At 41.1% G+C, this 23,392-nt stretch overlaps 1 protein-coding gene across 1 annotated transcript in view; it reads right to left on the reverse strand.

Moving 5' to 3' along the window:
- LOC126161423 (platelet-activating factor acetylhydrolase-like) overlaps positions 1 to 23,392 on the reverse strand; it is an 84,812-nt gene that overhangs the window by 42,761 nt on the left and 18,659 nt on the right. The window contains exon 2 of the mRNA XM_049917222.1: positions 2,917 to 3,014. Within this exon, the coding sequence (XP_049773179.1) occupies positions 2,917 to 3,014 (98 nt within the window). The remainder of the gene's footprint in view (positions 1 to 2,916; positions 3,015 to 23,392) is intronic.

The following is a 23,392-nucleotide window of genomic DNA, read 5'->3' on the forward strand; positions in this document are numbered from 1 at the left end:
GTAAAAGAGATTCACAATCAACACACACACCTACATTGAGATGTCATGCCAAGCATCTCAGATGCGAAACAGCAACATACCCCAAGCCTTTAATTTGGCATATTCTGCCATTCACAGTCCCATCTAGTGGTAAAATTTTTGTTAAATTTGTTTTGTTTCCATAATGTTTACCCCTTTTTTGATAATATTTAATTCAAATTTAACATCATCCTGAGTGGTAGTTGTTCTTTTACTGTGTTTTGAAACTGGAACTTTAATTAAATTCCTGTATTCTGGAAGTAAAATAGTTTATCCTTCAGATTTCTGGCTGGGGATTTTTCAGGGATATGTCATCAGAGGGAAAAACAAATCTAGTGTTACATGAGTCAGACAGTGGGAAGCTAATCATAGTGGTAGGTAAGGGAACTTAAAAAGATATATGAGTAGGTACAAGTTACATATATTGGGACTTAGTGAAGCGCTGTGACAATAAGAAAATAATTTTTATTATGTCAGCTAGCATACAGTGAAGTAGTCTCATCAACAGTGTCATTTTAGTAGCATTTGTCTGTCATCCTAAAAAGTCTGGTAGTGTAAATCCATACATAAAAGACAATAGGGGTGGTTTTTATATGCTGTTTTAATTCTTAAGTAACTTCCTGCACCCGCATTTTCTTGTCAGGTGTCAGCCTCCTTTCGCAAACTGCCATGAGAGCAGATTGCGTCCACCAATACACAAAGAACAACTGTCAGTGACAGGTTCATTGTTCTCTAGTAACTTGCATGTGTGTTTCTGCAAGTTTGATAGTGCAGATCCTTTTTCTCACTCAAATTTTAATGGTCGGATGGATAGGGAGTGTGCATGTAGTGTGCTCATGCGGGAGGAGCTGATCACAATACATCGGAAGGTGCTGCTGGCTACAGGCAGTCACATGCTGCATTAGTATGTAGCACTGATGAAGAAACTGGCACATTGCATGGGACGCCTCCAGTGTCACTTATTTCGCCCACTGGCTTTGCTGCCAAGGCACCTTCTGGCATACCTGATGTGGGGCAACTGTCCTCACAGCAAAGTGAGTGGCAGGTTGTAACATGATTGTGTTGTTAGAACTGGAGGGTCATTGTAGGGATTGGCCATCTGGCCTTGCACATTCACCCTATGAGTGGACAACTAGCTGGTCCTACAGTAGGATTCAAGTAAACATATATGATTCTAGTTATTGGGAGCTCCAATATAAGGGTGCATTATAAAGACCTTTATGAAAATAGCAAATGGAGAAAAAGCTAGTAAATAAAAGACTTGGAACAGCTGGTAAAAAGAAAAGGAACATACACTTCTGGTATGGAGTGTAAACAGCATTGTATTTAAATTTGGGAAATATTGCTCATCTGTGCTGCTACAGTAAGAATATGTAATATCAACAAGTATAAAGTCTAAACTTTTCTTGATGTATTGACCGAACAGTCCATGAAATGCAGCTGTATGCCATCATTAATGAAGGAACTTGAATAATACAGTATACCCAGATTACAAATCTGTGTATCATAAATTTGTAGAGTCATAATTTGAAAAAGGTGAAAATGTAGCCCTCTGAAGAAGAGAAGCTCAAAATCTGAATTACAATGATCAGTTTCACTTTTGTGTGTCTACCCACTGTACACCATATTTTTCACGATTATTTATAATATTGAATTGTTTGTGGTTCTGCTTTGATAACAATGCAAGTGTAGCAATGTGCTTATACTCAATACAATTGTCTCATGAAAAAGACGTGTAGGACTGAGAAATACTTTTGTGTTGTTGTGGATAAATGAAGTCTGCTGTGATGTTATAAGCGCTCTTTAAAAGTAGATTTAAAGTTCTTTAGGTAGGTTCTTTAGTTTTACATCATATGATCAAAAGTATCTGGGTACCTCACACAACACAGAATTGACCACAAAACATTCCAAGAGGTGGAGCTGCCACTACAAAAGGAAGTGGGGATTGTTGCCAGTCAAAAAGCAGTAACATCAGAATGGGTCAGTAAGGATAGCTCGGTAGCTTCAAAAGTGAAATAGTCACTGGATGTCACCTGAGTACTAAATACATCAGGGATATTTCAACACCTATAAAACTACTCAAGTCGGCCATTGGTGAGGTTATTGTAAAATAGAAATGTGGAGGAATAACAACAGCTAAAGTAAGACCAGACAGACGTCATATACTGATGGACAGGGACTGTCAAGCACTGCTGAGGGTGGTCATAAAATATCACTTATGGGTGATAAGTGGCTGACACTGATGGATCATTCTATACCCTGTGGCAATCCAAGGGAAGTGTTTAGTTTTGGCAAATACCTGGAGAACATCACCTGCCATCATGTGTTAACATTGAGGCACAAAGGAGATGGTGTTATGATATTGAGGTGTTTGTCATGATTAGGTTATAGTCACCTGAAAGCACCTAAGAAAATGCTAAATCTTGAAGGATATGAACATATTTTACAGCATCGCATACTGCATACAGTGGAGGATCAGTTTGGAGATAATGATTGTTTGTATCAGCATGACAATGCATCCTGTCATAAAGCACCATATGTGAGGAAATGGTTTGTGGACAACACCATTCCTGCCCAGAGTCTCAATCTGAACCCAATGGAACACCTTCGGAATGAGTTACCATGCTGACTGCGCTAGACCCCAGCATTCACAATCACTATATTCTCTGTCTTTGGCTCTCAAGGAAGAATGGGATGCCATTCCTCCACAGACATCTAGGCAGCTTATTGAAAAAGTCCCCAGCACAGTTTAAGCCATCACAAATGCGAAGGATGGACAATACGTTAATAATGACCACTAATAGGTGTCCAAATACTTATAATTGGACTGTGTAAGAAAAGGTATACAGCAATTATTTGCCCATGTGATATAAATATGAAACTATGTCAATAACATACCACATTGTGTGGGAGTGATGTGGGATAATACAGCCTCAATAAGCATCCTCCTTGAGAGTACCCAGTCATTATGTCAGTGCATCCTGGAATATATGGACCTGCAAGAAAAGCATACTTATAAATACACATAAGTGTTAAACATTTTTAAATGTACAGTATATATTGAAAGAAACTCAGACTGATGTTATAAAGTCTTATTTTATTGACAGAAAATACTGTTCCAGGAGTCTGTCACTAACATGAAAGTAATTAGTAGTCTCATTATTAGAGTCAAAATGCTGTTTGTATACTATTTTTAACTTTTGCTTTTATGGATACGAGAAAGCAGCATGCAAAGGTGAGCATAAATCACCAGATATAGCCCTAGGTAATATTATTTTTTCATTATTTATTGTTTTTATTTCCTTCATAGTGGAAACATTGAATCAGAAGTGGCTGCATAAAACAGCTAGATATAATTCACTGGTGACAATAATTTACCTAGGAGGAAAGATAATAAATACGTGTAGATTAGAAATGTCTCTAAAATTTAGTAGAAAAAATACAAGTCTCAAAATTTAAATTACATAAATATGTCAAGTATAACATTGGTAACTAAAGAATAGGAGAACAAATGCACAGATTTTCTACTTAAGACTGGGATTACTCTCTGTGTGCTTGTTGTGTCAACATTGTGTAGTAGAACTAGGTGAAAAAAAGTGTTCCATTTTCCAAATGATTCAATCCTTGACATTTATTTTTACTTTAAGAGTCCTGTCACAGTTCTGAGAAATACGTGTTTGACTCTCTGCATATTCCAGTAAGTGTATGGACCTTCTGTAGGAATTAGCACAACATAAAACTATTTTCCCAGGAACACCATATACCATCAAATTCTCCTTTAAGCTTTTGTATGTTTCCACTTTGATGTGATTGATGTAATACATATACAGAGCCTCTTAAGACCAACAAGCATCATCAAGTTTTCTTTAATGCACTAGTGAATTTTATTTTTATTGAGGTAGGCAATTGTATTATTATTATTATTATTATGTGCATGTTTATCCTATAATCACATACTGTGAAAAGCCTCAGCTTCAAATGACAGAGAAATTGCACCTCCTATTTTTGTTTCTTGGTGATGCTGCTTGTGAAAAGTATACTTTACATGTCCATTTTTGTATTAATATTGATTTTATGATGTTAGTTACAATTAACAATTTGATGGCCATAAATCGTTGTTGAAAAATTATGTAGTCAGGTTAAAAGAAGTACAGCAAGCTACTGGCTATCCAGTTGCAGATTATCCAGCTTTCAGATTATCCATGAATAGTTTGTGGATTTTTGTTAGAATAAAAACAAGGCCAGAGGAATTGTTGTAGACAGAACAAATATTTTCATTTACAAAACGAAGTTATGACTGTGAAAGTGTAGATGATGAATGGTTAAATGGTAATAACCTACAGGCTGCAATTTGAATAGTTAATTGAAGTGGGCATGGTGAACAAAGTATTTTGAGCAGAGGAATAGAGCAAAGACAAGGAACCAATTATCATGCCTACTGAGGCACTGAAATGCATTGATCTTTTAGTAGAGTATGCAGGAGAAAATTCACTCCACTATACCAATGTTTTGACTCTCTAGAAAATGAGGACAGTTGGCTGGGAAAATGTGAGTGAAAAACACAAAACTGTCCTGAAAGTTAACTGAAAGCAAGTGATATGAAGTACAGCATGTTTCAAGTATAATTCTGTACATAATTTGTCAGTTTCTGGGTGAGTAACACGTAAATTATACATGTTACTTTTTCAGAAGTATTTTTTGTAAATACATAAATTATAGATAATTATACTGGGATTTTGAAGACTATCAAGAATTTAAAAAAAACATAAATAGCATTTTCTGATAATTGTATCCATGCAGTCTCAGCTCCATATTAACCTGGATAGTAGGGATCTTGCTGTCTGCAAAGATAAGTCTTCTAGATAACTAATGTTAAAAAAAGAATAATAATTACAAAATTTGATTACATAAAATGATGGGAGATATGGGTTTCTCTTAAATGGAATGACCTTGTGTACACTGGTTATTATTTTCAACATTTTGTTAAGACATCAATACTTGAGTCAAAATTCTGAGATTGAGTACCTTGAGAAAAGAAAAATTTCTTAAATTATAGGTTACATGTTGCATATAACCCACAAATATATTATGTGTCTTTTATATGAATGATCACATGGCTTTTTGTGTTTCAGAAGATAGTTTCAATTTTTTTGTCATTATTAGATGGATTCGGCCCAAGCAAAGACTACTCACTAGGTGTTCTTACAATAACCAGTGCCAACAGAAAATGCTCCTTTATCCTAATTACAAAGTGTGTGATGTACCCTGTTAATACAGTGTTACAATATTATTCTGGTGAAATATTTAGTTCAGAACATGAAGAATAATTTAGAGTTCCAGCAGCAAATGACAAAGGTGTGTTCTGTACCACATTGTCTTCACCATTCTGCCACATTGCTGTTATCCTGCTGGAATCATTGTTCTGATTTGTGTTTTGTTGCTCCTCTAATAAGTTACCTAGTAATTAATATCATACCACTATAAGAAGATGCTTTCTGTTGGGCTCTAGAACCACATTATGCACCCAACTAGCAATCTTTATTAGGATGAACCCTATGTATCATCATCAGTAAAAAAAAAAAAAAAAAAAAAAAAAAAAAAAAAAAAAAAAAAAAAAAAAAAATTCAAGTGTTCTCTGATACATAAGACTTTTAGGATAGACCCCTGATGTAATGTGCTAAAGCAATATTAGCAAAAGTGATGAAAGGGTTGTCTGAAGGTGTGTCTGGACTTCTACAAGATTATGTTTCAATTTTGATTTTACCAGTTATGGTGTCCAATACGATGAAAACCAATTTACCGTGGATCAGAATTTTGACTAGAAAAATCAACATGGAAATGTAGGTAGTTCACCTATAAAATTTTCCTTAACACACACACAACAGAAGCTTCACTTGCAAAGTGGGAGTATTATGTGAGAATGCAATTGTTTACTATGTGTGACTGTGATGAATGTAGTTTATTGTTTCTACTGCTGATAGTGGTGACAAAGAAGAGCAAGTCCAAGATTATTCACAGTATATATATCCTTCTCCTTTTGCAAAGCACTAATGAAGGTATCAGTTTTATCACCCCAGACTGTTTAACAGACAACCACCTGTAGTCTCTTCCTTTTTCAACATGCACAGCTCTGCAATTCCATACAGTTGAACTGTAGTTTACAAACATATAGTAAACATTGCTAAGGAAAGGTAATACACAAGTATCTTAAGACATTGTTCTTAGATGGTCATTGACAGCAAATTCAAGTAATTTTCCTGTAGTTTCCATAGTGATGGGAGGTAATTTTTCTGTAGTTTCCATAGTGGTGAAAGGGAATTAGTAATGTTTTTAGCTCAACAGATGAAAAGATAATCAGCAAACTTAATTTAAAGATATTTGTTCACTGTCCTGTAAAACAATGGACCAGCCACAATGCAGCCCCATTACAAATGCTGTTCTCAAATGGGGGATGAGTTAGTTGATGTTCATAAGCAGTTGGAAATCATACTGACTACTGTTAAATTACTGGCAGCTCCCACAAACTGGTGTTTTAAGAGAGCTCAAGAGAGTTGTGTACCATAGGTATATCAAGTACAATCCTCTCCTGTGGATGCTATCTTCTCTGCAGGAAGTATGGGATCCACCATTACTTGTCCACTTGACTATAAGTGGCATGTCAATGACAGGTCTAGATATTCTCGACTGGGTAGAGAGGGACAAGGAAGGACTCAGGTTCAACATGCTGTCTTTCACTGAAACTGAAACAATCATAAGGACTCATTTCACTTGTTGGTAAATCTATTTTGTCCTGAGTCAAGAGGAGGCAAATGTAAAAGGGTAGTTACCTATTAATCACCAGCAGATCAAACATACAGTGAATAATGGTATCTCTTAGGGAAATGGCAGCAAGGGACAGGAAGGAACAGCAGGTGCACTCACTGTGTATGCCTGGGAGCCTCATTCAACACATTGAGGAGGGTATTTCAGCAGTCACTGATGGAACAACCAGCTGCAGATTGTGGTGCACATTGTAACAAACGATGCCTGTCTTCCGGGCTCTGAGGTCATGCTAGGATCATTCCAGTGACTGGAAGATGAGGTTGAAAAGACCAGCTTTGGGAACAAAGTTTCAACAAAACTCATAGTTTGTGTCATTGGCCCCAGAACTGATCCTGAACCCCTGGTTATGGGCTGAGTTACAGGACTGAACCAGAGATTTCAAAGGTTCAGTGACAAACTATGTTGTGACTTCCTGGACTTGCACCATAGGAATGAGAACTGTAGGGCCCCTAAATGGTTCAGATATGCACTACACATTAGAAGTTGCTATCAGGTAGCTGACTGTGTGTAGGGTGCACACAGCTGTAGGAGACAAGGAAATATTAGTGTAAGAACCAAAGGAATGCCCCCTGCGGGTGTGAGAATTGAAATCCTAGTAGTGAACTGCAGATGAATATGCAACATAGTGCCACAGTTTTTAAGTCTTCCTGAAAAGCAGTGAAGGTCACATAATGCTAGGTACAGAAAGATGGTTGAAACTTGAATTTGATAACAGTAAGATTTTGTGGAAAATTTAAGGACAGGCTAATGGGAAATGGAGGTAGTGTATTTGTTACATTAGACAAGGCACTCAAATCCACTAAAAGAAACAGAAGTTGCATGTGGGATTATTTAAGAGAGCTCAAGAGAGTTGTGTACCATAGGTATATCAAGTACAATCCTCTCCTGTGGATGCTATCTTCTCTGCAGTAAGTATGGGATCCACCATTACTTGTCCACTTGACTATAAGTGGCATGTCAATGACAGGTCTAGATATTCTCGGCTGGGTAGAGAGGGACAAGGAAAGACTCAGGTTCAACATGCTGTCTTTCACTGAAACTGAAACAATCATAAGGACTCATTTCACTTGTTGGTAAATCTATTTTGTCCTGAGTCAAGAGGAGGCAAATGTAAAAGGGTAGTTACCTATTAATCACCAGCAGATCAAACATCACTAAATGCGTTCTCTGAAAACTACTTAGAGCAGATAGTTCAGAACCCCACTTATAATGGAGGTATGTTAGATCTACTGGCAACAAACAGATCTGATCTCTTTGAGGATGTCCACATCAAAAATGGTATCAGTGTCCATGATACAGCTGTGTTGACAATGATTACCAAAGTATAAAGGGTGATTAAAACAAAGCAGAAAAATATGTGTGATCAGTAAACTAGATAAAGAAGCAGTAGTGTCATATCTCAAAGAGGAAAATTTAGCTCAGGACAGGTGCATATAGAGGAACTATGGCTCAAATTTAAAAGAAGTAGATATGTACCCAGTACAACAGATCATAATAGGAGAGATCCTCCACAGTCTACACAGTCACTGTACAGAAACTTTTTAGCAGGATATTGTAAGATGACCTTTCACAAAACCCACTAGAATTCTGGTTGTATGTAAAGATTGTTACTGGCACCAAAGTACTCAACACTTGTGGATGAGACAGCAACTGAAATTGAGAGTAGGATGGAAAATGCAAATGACTTATACAGAAAAACCCTGTAGAATTGCTGCTAATTTAATCCTCATACCATGAAAAAGATCGGTGTGATAGAACGGGATCAACGACGACTGAAAAGAATCGTTCAACGTGACAGAAGTGCAACACTTCCGCAAATCACTGCAGATTTCAGTGCTGGGCCGTCAGTAAGTGTCAACGTGCGAACCATCAACGAAACATCATTGATATGGGCTTTCGGAGCCCACTCGTGTACCCTTGATGACTGCACGAAACAAATCTTTACTCCTTGCCTGGGACTGTCAACACCGACATTGGACTGTTAATGACTCGAAACATGTTGCCTCGTCGGGAAAGTCTCGTTTCAAATTGTTCCGAGCAGATGGAGACAACCTCATGAACCCATGGACCATGCATGTCAGCAGGGGACTGTTCAAGCTGGTGGCGGCTCTGTGATGCTGTGGGGGCATGCGCAGTTGGAGTAACGTGGGACCCCTGATATGTCTACATACAACTCTGACAGGTGACAGGTACGTAATCATCCTGTCTGACCACCTGCCTCCATTCATGCCCATTGTGCATTCCGATTGACTTGGGCAATTCCAGCAGGACAATGCGACACCCCACACGTTCAGAATTGCTACAGAGTGGTCCTAGGAATACTCTTCTGACTTTAAACACTTCCGCTGGCTACGACTCCCCAGACATGAGCATTATTGAGCATATCTGGGATGCCTTGCAACGTGCTGTTGAGACGAGATTTCCACCCCCTCGTACTCTTACGTATTTATGGGTAGCTCTGCAGGATTCATGGTGTCAGTTCCCTCCAGCACCACTTCAGACATCAGTCGAGTCGATGGCAAGTTGTGATGTGGCATTTCTACGTGTTGGCGTTGGCCCTACAGGATATTAGGCAAGTGTACCAGTTTCTTTGACTCTTCATTGTAGTACAGAATGAAAGGGACTGTGTCTATCACACAGGAGACCATAACAGAGAGTCACAAAGAGATAATGACAATGAGTTGGGCTGAACGAGAGAGTGAGAAAGGGCAGCTGGAAGTGGATGGGTATGAGCGACTTAACAGCGATGGACTAGCGGCAGTGAGTGATTTACAGTAAGAGCAAGTGGGAATTTGAGGTGAGTTGTATGTTAAAAAATCGCGAATATGTTTACATGCCTAATTTTTTGGGATAGTTTTTAAAGGTGCTGAAGAAGGTAGAATGAGATAGTGGTACCCCACTTTTCAGTCAGATTCTTTCAAGTTAACAGGAATTTATTCGCATTTTTTGTGTTCCGATAGGATCATTTGTCCGCTGGTGCAAATACTTTCCACTTGATCGCCGCTGGCGGCCCTCTCACTGACAGTTAGGCACACCAAGCGTCGCTCATTGTGATGCCGATCCTCACAGTACAGAAATCTGAACAGTGGCTTGTGTGGTTTGTGCATTAAACACGTCCTTTTTAAACTATAGACATTTCTCAATAAGAGTAATAAGAAACAAAACAGCAAAACATTCAATTACTCTTCTGTATCAGTTATACCTTTACTGTTGATATCAGTCCACTGTCTGTCTATTTTTCATGTTGTTCATTTCCTTCTGTCACTATTTACTGCATTAGAAAATAACAATGGATTACAGGACATCATAAGAACTTATAGTAGGCTACGAAACACAAAACAGCAATCAATACTCAAAGTGACGTCCATCAATTACTATGCCGCTACAGTTGTGCTATTATAGTCGACATCACTTTACAGTGCGTTAATTATTCTTGTTGTTCGTTTCCCTCCATTAGTTAAGTACTTTCTTATGTGCCACAAGTTTATGGCTGATTAGTTCATTCTATAGATGTATCTGTTATTTTTTCTTATTACTAGTCAAAAATAATGTAATTGTTACTTGTCCCTTATCCAGTGATTGAGTTAATTACAATAAACTGCAGTAGTTTAAATTCAGTCGTTGCGAAAATGCCCACCACAAGAAATTTGTTAATTATAATATTTATACTTATTAACTTGTCTCATATCCATTTGTAACAACACAGAATAGTTTTTCTGGAGTCAATAAACATCAAACAGTTATTACATTAGAAAATATTGACAGATCACATGAACGCTTCGCAAGCTACAAATGCTTCAGTCTTTCCTGTAGGACTACTGTTGTAATTGCATTGGCTCTTGAGACGTCACTTTTACTATTGGAAGGAATCATGGACATGGCAAGGGAATAAATCAATAATACGATCTGCCGATTTCAACATGCAGGCCTAAGGCACCTAGTTGAAAAGCTTTCTTACCGCTGGTATTTCAGCTAAGCGAGTGTTTTCAATACGAAATTTAAGATTTATGCACATTTGTGATCATTTTGTTTGGATGTTGGCCGTCTGGAAATAGTCAACTGTGATTCATGCGCTGGCAACTTCTATGAAAACTTCGAGGAAACCTATGTTTACTAGTACCGGTATGTAAGTTCTCCAATCATGATGTCATCACTCGAGGAGACTTTAAACATCCAACAGTCAATTGGTAAAGTGGTGGGCGTGACAAGAAGTCCGGAGGAACATTACTAAATGTCTGGAAGCTCACCCATGTTGGAAATACTTGTATAGTGGATCTAAAAGTAGGTCTGACCTCTTTGAGAATGTCCACATAGAAACTGGTATCAGTGATCATGAGACAGTTGTAACAACAATGATAACCAAAGTAGAAAGATGTGTATGTTGAACAAACTGGATAAAGAGGCGCAGAGAAGCACGTTGAACAGCTGTGCCTCAGTTTTAGAAGAATAATTGACCATGCATGTGATAGATATGTGCCTAAAACATAATAAATAGTTCATGACGAGAGACCCTCCATGGAATAGTGACACGGTGAGGAAGCGTCTGAAGAAGCAGATACTTCTGCATAATAGGTGTAAAACAAAGCATACGGCTAGAGATACGGATATGCTGAATGAAACACATTTGACCGTCAATACGGCCATGCGTGAAGCTTTCAACTACCTCCTGGACAGACTATTATCGAAGGACCTCTCACAAAACCCAAAGAAATTCTGGTCATACTTGTTGATTCAAATGGCTCTGAGCACTATGGGACTTAACTTCTGAGGTCATCAGTCCCCTAGAACTTAGAACTACTTAAACCTAACTAACCTAAGGACATCACACACATCCATGCCCGAGGCAGGATTCGAACCTGCGACTGTAGCGGTAGCGTGGTTCCAGATTGTAGCGCCTAGAACCGCTCGGCCACCTCGGCCGGCCATACTTGTTGTTAGTGGTACCAAATTTAATGTCAAGATCCTAATGGACGAGACAGGAAATTAAATTGAGGATAGCAAAGCAAAAGCAGAAACGCTAAACCCTGTTTTTAAATGTTCCTTTACAAATTTAATCCTCAAACCACTGAAAAGATGTGTGGTACAGATACTAGTATCCATGATGTTGAAAAAGAGCTGAAATTGTCAAAGCTCCAGATTATGTACCGAATTTTCAGTCGAATTACCTCCTCTTTTAGCTGTAATCTATCGTAGAATCCTCGAAAAGGAAACCGTGGCCTGTACTTGGAGCAAAGCACAGGTCACACCCATCTAAAAGAAGGGCAGCAGAAGTGATCCACCAAACTACCGTCCAATACCTATGACATCGATTTGTTGTAGAATCATAGAGCATATTCTGAGCTCAAACACAATGAGGTATCTCGAGCAGAATGATCTCCTCCACGCCATCCAGCATCCATTCCGAAAACTCTATCATGCCAAACCGAACTGGCACTTTTCCCACATGACGTCCTGGATGCTATGGATCAAGGCCGCTAGGTAGATGCAGTATTTCTTGAGTTCCGAAAAGCATTTGACTCGGTACCATGTCTACTCTTATTACCAAAAGTACGGTCGTATGGGGTACCAAGCGAAATTTTTGAGTGGAGAGATGATTTCTTGGTAGGAAGGAAGCGACATGTTATCTTGGATGGAGAGTCATTGTCAGGTGTAGAAATAAATTCGGGTGTACCCCAGGGAAGTGTGTTGGAACTCTTGCTGTCCGTGTTGGGTATTAATAATCTTGTGCGCAAGATCAGTAAAAACCTAAGACTTTTCTCTGATGGTGCAGTTATCTATAACGAAGTAAAACACTGTCTGAAAAAAGCTGCACAAATACTGAATCAGCTTGACAAGATTTGAAAGTGGCGCAAAGATTGGCAGCTTGCTTTAAACGTTCAAAATGAAAGAAAATGTGCACTTAACAAAACGAAAAATAGTAATATCCTGTGAGTACAGTATCAACGAGTTGTAGTAGATGCAATCGGCAGTCTTATACAAATACGTGGGTAGGAAAACGAAGTGAATTATGGCGTAGACTTAGTCGTATGTAAAGCAGGTGGCAGATTTCGTTGTATTCGTAGAACATGGGGAAATGCAGTCAATTTACAAAGGAGAGTGCTTACAAATCACTTCTGCAGCCGATGAAGTGTTGAGTGCTATTGGCAAGGGATTTCAGATCGATTCCGTATTTCTGGATTTCCGGAAGGCTTTTGATACTGTACCACACAAGTGAAATTGCGTGCTTATGGAATATCGTCTCAGTTATGTGACTGGATCTGTGATTTCCTGTCAGAGAGGTCACAGTTCCTAGTAATTGACGGAAAGTCATCGAGAAAAACAGAAGTGATTTCTGGCGTTCCCAAAGGTACTGTTACAGGTCCTTTGCTGTTTCTTATCTATATAAACGATTTGGGAGATAATCTGAGCAGCTGTCTTCGGTTGTTTGCAGATGACGCTGTCGTTTATCGACTAATAAAGTCATCAGAAGATCAAAACAAACTGCAAAACGATTTAGAAAAAATACCCGAATGGTGCGAAAGGTGGCAGTTCACCGTAAATAACGAAAAGTGTGAGGTCATCCACATGAATGCTAAGGGAACTCGTTAAACTTCGGTTGCACGATAAATCAGTCTAATTTAAAAGCCGTAAATTCAACTAAATACCTAGGTATTACAGTTACGAACAACTTAAATTGGAAGGAACAGCCGGCCGGAGTGGCCGAGCGGTTCTAGGCGCTACAGTCTGGAGCCGCGCGACCGCTACGGTCGCAGGTTCGAATCCTGCCTCGGGCATGGATGTGTGTGATGTCCTTAGGTTAGTTAGGTTTAAGTCGTTCTAAGTTCTAGGGGACTGATGACCTCAGAAGTTAAGTCCCATAGTGCTCATAGCCATTTTTTGGAAGGAACACAGAAAATGTTGTGGGGAAGGCTAACCAAGGACTGCGTTTTATTGGCAGGACACTTAGAAAATGTAATAGACCTACTAAGGAGACTGCCTACACTATTCTTGTCCGTCCTCTTTTAGAATACTGCTGCGCGGTGTGAGATCCTTACCAGATAGGGCTGACGGAGTACATCGAAAAAATTCAAAGAAAGGAAGCACTTTTGTATTATCGCGAAATATGGGAGAGAGTGTCACAGAAATGATACAAGATTTGGGATGGACATCATTAAAAGAAAGGCGTTTTTCGTTGCAACGTAATCTTCTCACGAAATTCCAATCACCAATTTTCTCTTCCGAATGCGAAAATATTTTGTTGACACCGACCTACCTAGGGAGGAACGATCACCACGATAAAATAAGGGAAATCAGAGCTCGTACGGAAAGATATAGATGTTCATTCTTTCCGCGCGCTATACGAGATTGGAATAATAGAGAATTGTGAAGGTGGTTCGATGAACTCTCTGCCAGGCACTTGGATGTGATTTGCTGAGTATCCATGCAGATGTAGATGAAGATCCTAGAATATACTCAAGCATGTGGGACCAACGTCAAAGAGGACTAACAGGGAGTGTTGAACGCATCCTGAGAAGGACAGGTTTGTTTGAACCATTGGATAATGGAGATGCTGAAGAAACTGAACTGAAAGACACTTTAAATTAAAGCAAACTATCCTAAGAAAGCCTAGTTCTAAAGTTTGCAAAACCAGTTTCAAATGATGATTCTAGAAATATACGAGTACTGCAGTGTGATCCAAACAAACCTGAACTACTTAAATGAGTCATAACATTTGAACCAAAAATGGAACATATGTGCCATTTTGGGAGGTGATAATAGGCAATCGTGAGGTTACACACATACACACATGCGAAGTCCTCATAGCAATTGTTTGAAAGTTCCCTCCACCAGAATCGATGCGCATGTGTACTCATGTCACCACATTTCGCGCCGTTCTGTAAGTGTATCCTCGCCAGTGTTGTTTATTTCTTGTTCATCTCACGGAGTTCTGTAGCTTTCTGTGGCCTGTTCTTGTACACTCGGCTTTTAAGATGACCCCGCAACAAAAAATCCGGGTTGGGGGGGGGGGGGGGCAGGTCAGATGATGCGGGGGTTGAGCAGGGGGTGTACAAATTTTTTGAGATTATTCGCTCAGTAAGCAGCTGGTTACAAGTTGCATGGCAGCGTTAGACGTGTGACGCGTTGCTCCATCTTGTTGGAAGTACCTGACGTCATCCAGCTGCACCTCAAATGTATTGAAGACGCCCACATAAACAGCAGTGTCTCCGGTCGTATAAAAGAATGCGACGCCGGCAATCCTGGTAAGTGACACCGCGCACCATATTTCAGCCTTTTCATCATGTGATGTGTCGTGGATGTTATGGGGGCTTACACCAATCTAGTATCTACTGTTTTGTGTGTTGATGTAACCTGACAGATGGAATTGTGCCTCATCTGGAGACCAAGTTATGGAGATAATATATGAACATTGAATAAGAAAGCCCTGAAACCATCGACAGTAACCCATTCTTTTCTTATGATCTGTTTCTTGGAATGCTTGCATCATGTGCCCATTTTGTTAGCAGCTCTCTGACGTGTGCTATATGAAATGCCTTTCTTCTGGCTCAGTCGACGCAACGATTTCCTTGGAGAGTTCTTCAAATGTATCCGAACATTATCAACAAACTCTGCTCTGAAAGATGGTCTACGTTTGCCACTGTCACTGTTTAGCACTGCAGTTGTCTCCAGCTTCCTTACAATCGGTAAAACTGTTGCCTTTTTTGGGACATTGTACACATTGAATTCTCTCCGGAATGCTCGTTGTGTTGTAGCTGGCTGGCTCTGAGCACTATGGGACTTAACATCTGTGGTCATTAGTCCCCTAGAACTTAGAACTACTTAAACCTAACTAACCTAAGGACATCACACACATCCATGCCCGAGGCAGGATTCGAACCTGCGACCGGAGCGGTCACACGGTTCCAGACTGAAGCGCCTAGACCGCACGGCCACACCGGCCGGCGTTGTGTTGTAGCCAGTGGATCTGTCTTTCAATATGTTGTCACAATAAAAACAAGTTCTCGATGTATGTACTGCATGTATCTGCCAGTTAAAGACTGCGAACGAATGACTAATTTCTGTTGCCTTTTTTGGGTCATTGTACACATTGAATTCTCTCCGGAATGCTCGTTGTGTTGTAGCTGGCTGTCTTTCGATATGTTTTCACAATAAAAACAAGTTCTCGATGTATGTACTGCATGTATCTGCCAGTTAAAGACTGCGAACGAATCACTAATTTCTGTTGCCTTTTTTGGGACATTGTACACACTGAATTCTCTCGGGAATGCTCGTTGTGTTGTAGCCAATGGATGTGTCTTTCAATATGTTTTCACAATAAAAACAAGTTCTCGATGTATGTACTGCATGTATCCGCCAGTTAAAGACTGCGAACGAATCACTAATTTCTGTTGCCTTTTTTGGGACATTGTACACACTGAATTCTCTCGGGAATGCTCGTTGTGTTGTAGCCAATGGATGTGTCTTTCAATATGTTTTCACAATAAAAACAAGTTCTCGATGTATGTACTGCATGTATCTGCCAGTTAAAGACTGTGAACGAATCACTAATTTGCTCGTTATCGTCACGCGGCCCGAACTACACACTCAGAGACTTTCACAAACACCTAGCGAGGTGGTGCAGTGGTTAGTACACTGGACTCGCATTCGGGAGGGCATAGGTTCAATTCCGACTTGGATTTTCCGTGATTTTCCTAAATCGCTTCAGGCAAATGCCGGGATCGTTCCTCTGACGGGGCCCGGCCGACTTCCTTCCTCATCCTTCCCTAATCCGATGAGACAGATGACCTCGCTGCTTGGTTTCTTCCCCCAAGTCAACCCAACCCAACTTCACAAACCGCGACCGACGAGGTTAAGAACGAACTAACACGAGCCGAGCAAGCCGGAACACAGGACCTCATGCGCACAAATAAAAATCAACTTGCCAACAATGGGCGGTACTTCTCAATCTCACAGAACTACTGAGATTATGAAAACATCTTTCCCATTTCTATGAGCTTTCGGAGGGAATTTATGACCCATTGAAATAGTTCAGGTTTATATGAATCGCCCTGTAACTGGGTTGGTATCGCTCCTTGGGATCACTTGGAAAAGGTTAGATTAAGGGGCTCCGGAAAGGCTCAAAATCATGAAAAGTTCAATTTTTACTTTTTTGCGTTTTCTGAATCTGCAGACTATTACCTTTTAATAGATATATAATTTATTCAATTCCGAAGACTACAACTATTTTTCAATTTTTTTTGAAATGTGTTCTACATGGGCGTGACCCACTGTGGCGCTGTTAAACTGCTGTCAAATGGTGTTATTATTAACGTCCGTGTTCATCAGGTACATTTTAGTGATGTGAGATAAAGTATGTGTTGTGGCTAACCTGTGATGGTTCAATATATATCGCTGGTGTGATTGTCGATTGTTTCATGTTTATTTACTCTGTCGTTATCTCGAAAATATTCGTAATTAATTCTGTTTCTTGAGTCTCTGTTTTCTTGAAGTATAATAATGAGTAAAAGTAAAGTTATTAGAAATCCTCTGAAGGCTTTTAAGAAAAGGAGAAATGTTGGAAAGCCAGAGGTATGTGTTATTACTGTAAACAATAAAGACGATAACCAAGTGAGTGAACCTAACCTCTCAAGTACACCTGCCCATAGCAGTCAAAGTGGGAAAGAAAATACTTCACAGAAGAAGCTTGGTTCAATGAGTGAAAACTATGAATGTTTTATGGGCGAATCGGATGTGAATGAAATATTTGATATGTCGGTTCTCCAAGGAATTTTTTCAAACTGTGTAAGATGTATTCATTGTAGTAAAGTTGGTCTGGAACACAATAGTGTTATATGGTCGAGAATCCCCAAGACTGTATTTGTTGGAATAGAAACACTTCACTTTGGTGTGTATGATGCTGTTGCGACTTTCAATGATGGCAACATTGTAAGGTGCAAGGTATTTAGAAATATGGGAATGAAGATAGGTTCTAACATGGTACGAGCGATGCTTGCTTTAGACAAGGAACGCCTTCGGACTGCAGACAGGGCTGTAAAGAGTCTAGAAATACAAGCAAGAGTAAACAGGAGGAGGAACAAGAGGAAGCTGGAGGAGGAGTTTGCAGAGGATGAAGATAATCCATCCTATGGACCTGGAATGCACTAAAAAGTTAATCCAATCTTTGTCGCTCGATTCCCAAAACTTTTATTTTCTCATACTAATTACATGTTTTCTAAGGATCTTCCAAACATATTTGTTTCAAACTTTCAGTAAATGTTACACAGTACCTTCTGCATAATTTAACACACCCTTTTTCCAAAAAACTGTATATTTTTGAATATATAAATAAAAAATTGCAAAAAAATGTTTTGAATTTTCATTACAATTGAAAAAAAATCATCTTTAATAACTGAACTAAAATTTTGTAAAATCCCTGTGTTAAGTTGTAGCCCATATTCCAATAAATAATCTGTAAAAAGTTCAACTTCCTACCTCAAATACTTTGTGAGGAAAGATGTAATTTATAAGCGTTATTTTAACATTGCAAGTATAGGGCGTTCCGGAGCCCCTTAATTACGGCGCGGACAGAGGCATTTACCAATCATTCTTCCCGCGCTCCACACGCGAATGGAACGGAAGGAAACCCTAATAACGGGTACAATGGAACGTACCCTCTGCATGCACCGCACACTGGTTTGCAAGTACGGATGTAGGTACAGATTATGCAGAGCGTGTCAGAACTCCATCGGCAAGACTGCGGAGGTTGTTCGGGGATTTTGCCGGAGTATTTTGGTACAAAGGAACCAGCGAACTCTGGCGCTTCGTTACAGAGCAGCGATGTAACTACGATGTATTCGGTTTCGTTTCCCTATTGCCTTTGTTTCCGTGAAAATACGTTTGCAAAACCGAAAAAGCCTCTAATATGCAAACTCAAACCACTTAAGTAATGCAAAAACCCTCAGAAGTTGCAAACGTACTGCGAAGTGGTTGCCGTCGCTGTGGAAACAGTGGCGTCGATTTGCCGTTCTTCCATTGCATTGAGGGAACTTAGTTTTTCTACTGACCTAGAGTGAACCCGTACATGAGGTACGTATCCGCCATCTCTTCATCTGTAAACCTACCCATTACGCTGTGTAACACAGTTAACGTACAGCTGATATGCCGGAAAAACAGACTCGCGACGGAACCGAACGGTTTTGGATCCAAGCATGAGGGCGAAGAGTGAAGTGACTATTGTTGTCGACAGCAGTACCTTGAGTGTACAGAGTAAGTTTGTTCGCAAACAAGATATACAGAGAATACCGCTGACATTTGCACTGTTGCGCGGATATTTTCAGTAGAACACGGATACAGAGAAAAACTGGGGTAAGAAATCAAACGAAGTGAAATTGCTCTGCAACGATTCATCGGAGACCACGGTGGTCTTTTATGCCAAAACACTCAGAAAATATCCGTGAACATTTTTCCGGTAGTTACAATTTACTATTTTTTTTTAAAAAAAGTGTGAAGGGATGTATCCGACCTATACTTAGAGGTTTAAATTTACAGTCCTGTCACACAGATGCCGTTGATATAAATGTACTATTATGGTGCTACGTCTCTAACAATAATGTAATCCTAGTTGTTTGGGTCTCGTTCAAGTGCATAAACTGGAATACTGTGCCGTCATATTTCTTCTTTTGTTTCTGTTTATTTTGGATTGTTTGACGAAACAGAATTATATTCAATGTAGTTGAAGGTTTATAAAAGTGTGCTCTTTAATTTTCGGTCACTCTTCTGGAGAATGCCTAGAACAGCTCTCGAAATCCAACACCCCCCGTAAAGGTGATCAGCAAAATGCTATCGCTTTCCGACTCCTCACACAACCCAGGTGGCTGCCTGCTATGCCTCTGCCACCACACACCTCTTCATCTTCACGAACTATAAATCCAGCCTCAAGATTCACAAATGCCGCTTCCTCATTCAGAAATCTATACTTACTACTAACTGTAGTCATCTCTTTCCTCTCTCCCGTAAATCCTAGCTCCGTTACATGCCCTTCCCAACTCCCATTCGACGCATACAACTCTCACTCGACATTTAATGCCCATATACAACTCCCTCCAAAAATTTATCTAACAGCCCTCCCCCCCGCCCCACCGACAATAATAGAAGAAAGATAACACTGATTCCTAATTAGTTCTTAATAAGGGTGTTAATAGCTCAGAAATAGGTTAAGTATGCAGCCATAACAATCTTCGATTATTTGCTGAATAGCACAGGGTGTATTGAAAAGAATCATCCGATTTATAAAAAAATCACAACTATTATGTTATTTGAGATATGAGCGTGAACAACGTACTGTTGGAAAGAGTAAACTCTCAAGTTTTACATAGTTCCCGCTAGGTTGCACATTGGCCTCTTGAAGTGCAGGAATTTTTAAATAAAGAATTACTGAACGACGTATAGATCGCACTGGACTAAATGACTGAGCCTTACATTACTAGTCTATTAGGTCACCGGATCTGACTGTTTGTGATTATTTCTTGCGGGGGTTTATAAAAAAAACTGTTTATGTGCCTCCGTTACTATCAGCAATGAATGAACTGGGACACCGCATAACAGTAGCCGTGGAAGCCATGCTCGCTGCATGGTGGGAACAATTTGAATATCGCATTGAGATATGCCGTGCATCTCCAGGGGGCATATTGAACACCTATGAAAAGGTAAGAAAAAAATTTGAGTTTCTCGTTGAGCAAAAAACAAAATTCATTGTATATGTCCATTAGTTGCAGAAATATAGAAGTGCCAAATCGGATGATTCTTTTTGATACACCCCGTATTATAAAAAATAACTTCTCTTCTCGACAACTGCTATTATATAGACGAGTTTTCAAATCAATATTAGCAAAAGAGCAGTTTACCTTTATTGCTAACTTAAAGCTTCACTATTGTTGGAGTAAACGAACGATGGCGGTTGAGTGTAGGCTCGTTCTGCGCACCTGAGTCACGTATGCTTCCGGCAGCCATTGAGTATTCAGTATCTTCTGGGCGCTCTGCTGTGAATGTTGCTAATGCGAGTATAAAAAGTGACCGTAGCGAGTTGTTTAGTGAATTTCGATTCCATTTATTGCGAGTTGTCATCGCTGATTGCGGTGGTAAGCGATAAATTCTGCATAAGTAAGGGAGGGACATAATTTTCCGGATATACGCTTTCTTCAAGCGGAAAGAATGCGTATGCGCGTACAGCGACTGTCCTTGGAATCCTCAATAACGCAATCCCGGTCCATGCAACGACATGCGCGAACCGCCATCGGTTATGTTTCGGCCTATAGCTACATGAGTAGTATCAAAGACTAATATGTTCATTTTCACTTAATTTAATTCACTGGAATATTTAGTTTACGATCCACGACGAGCGTCAAGCCACCGAAAATTTGCGCTCCACTCAATCTAAACCTAGTGCGCAGCTAATGGGAAAGTGTGGGTCTACTCTGAAACGCGCCTTTCAACTCCTCTCTCTGGCTGCAGAGTGCTGTTGTCCACAGTGGCACTGGCGTTGCCCACAGGGCTTCATGTAAGCTCTAAATGAACAGCATGCAGTCACACATACACCCCTGGAAATGGAAAAAAGAATACATTGACACCGGTGTGTCAGACCCACCATACTTGCTCCGGACACTGCGAGAGGGCTGTACAAGCAATGATCACACGCACGGCACAGCAGACACACCAGGAACCGCGGTGTTGGCCGTCGAATGGCGCTAGCTGCGCAGCATTTGTACACCGCCGCCGTCAGTGTCAGCCAGTTTGCCGTGGCATACGGAGCTCCATCGCAGTCTTTAACACTGGTAGCATGCCGCGACAGCGTGGACGTGAACCGTATGTGCAGTTGACGGACTTTGAGCGAGGGCGTATAGCGGGCATGCGGGAGGCCGGGTGGACGTACCGCCGAACTGCTCAACACGTGGGGCGTGAGGTCTCCACAGTACATCGATGTTGTCGCCAGTGGTCGGCGGAAGGTGCACGTGCCCGTCGACCTGGGACCGGACCGCAGCGATGCACGGATGCACGCCAAGACCGTAGGATCCTACGCAGTGCCGTAGGGGACCGCACCGCCACTTCCCAGCAAATTAGGGACACTGTTGCTCCTGGGGTATCGGCGAGGACCATTCGCAACCGTCTCCATGAAGCTGGGCTACGGTCCCGCACACCGTTAGGCCGTCTTCCGCTCACGCCCCAACATCGTGCAGCCCGCCTCCAGTGGTGTCGCGACAGGCGTGAATGGAGGGACGAATGGAGACGTGTCGTCTTCAGCGATGAGAGTCGCTTCTGCCTTGGTGCCAATGATGGTCGTATGCGTGTTTGGCGCCGTGCAGGTGAGCGCCACAATCAGGACTGCATACGACCGAGGCACACAGGGCCAACACCCGGCATCATGGTGTGGGGAGCGATCTCCTACACTGGCCGTACACCACTGGTGATCGTCGAGGGGACACTGAATAGTGCACGGTACATCCAAACCGTCATCGAACCCATCGTTCTACCATTCCTAGACCGGCAAGGGAACTTGCTGGTCCAACAGGACAATGCACGTCCGCATGTATCCCGTGCCACCCAACGTGCTCTAGAAGGTGTAAGTCAACTACCCTGGCCAGCAAGATCTCCGGATCTGTCCCCCATTGAGCATGTTTGGGACTGGATGAAGCGTCGTCTCACGCGGTCTGCACGTCCAGCACGAACGCTGGTCCAACTGAGGCGCCAGGTGGAAATGGCATGGCAAGCCGTTCCACAGGACTACATCCAGCATGTCTACGATCGTCTCCATGGGAGAATAGCAGCCTGCATTGCTGCGAAAGGTGGATATACACTGTACTAGTGCCGACATTGTGCATGCTCTGTTGCCTGTGTCTATATGCCTGTGGTTCTGTCAGTGTGATCATGTGATGTATCTGACCCCAGGAATGTGTCAATAAAGTTTCCCCTTCCTGGGACAATGAATTCACGGTGTTCTTATTTCAATTTCCAGGAGTGTATAAACATTGCAAGCCAAGAAGGTGAAGTACCCAGAAGACACGGTCGGATGTCAATACAACTTCGTACCCGTACACGCCATCGGCGACTGTGTAAATGATTAAAGCTGTAACTCTCGCTGATAGGCAGAACGGCCACCACAGTACTTTGAAGGACTGGAGATGCCGCGTACTTGTGTGATATTGCGTTGTCAGCATCTGACAAAGTGTGAAAGGGCCCCCACAATGGATCTCCATTTGTCGGGCTGGTCGAATCGTGCAATATCGAGACTTGTTGGAGATTAGGACGTCACAGTTATATGACGCTGGACTGCACAGTAATGTGAAGGCAGGCATAATCGTCGCCAAGGTTCCACTCGACCACACCTGACCACCATTAGGAGGAACATCGCCACCCCTTTCACATCTGCGCCTACCACCCGTGAACACATAATGGACTCCCTGCAACATTGTGTCGTAGCACACCATTGGTCGTAGACTAGAAACGGCCAGACTAGGGAATTATGTCCCTCGCGCAGACCGCACATAACACTACAGCACAAACGGCTGCGTTTGGAATGGTG

The sequence above is a fragment of the Schistocerca cancellata genome, chromosome 2 (genome assembly GCF_023864275.1).
Source record: "Schistocerca cancellata isolate TAMUIC-IGC-003103 chromosome 2, iqSchCanc2.1, whole genome shotgun sequence".
Lineage (NCBI taxonomy): Eukaryota > Metazoa > Arthropoda > Insecta > Orthoptera > Acrididae > Schistocerca > Schistocerca cancellata.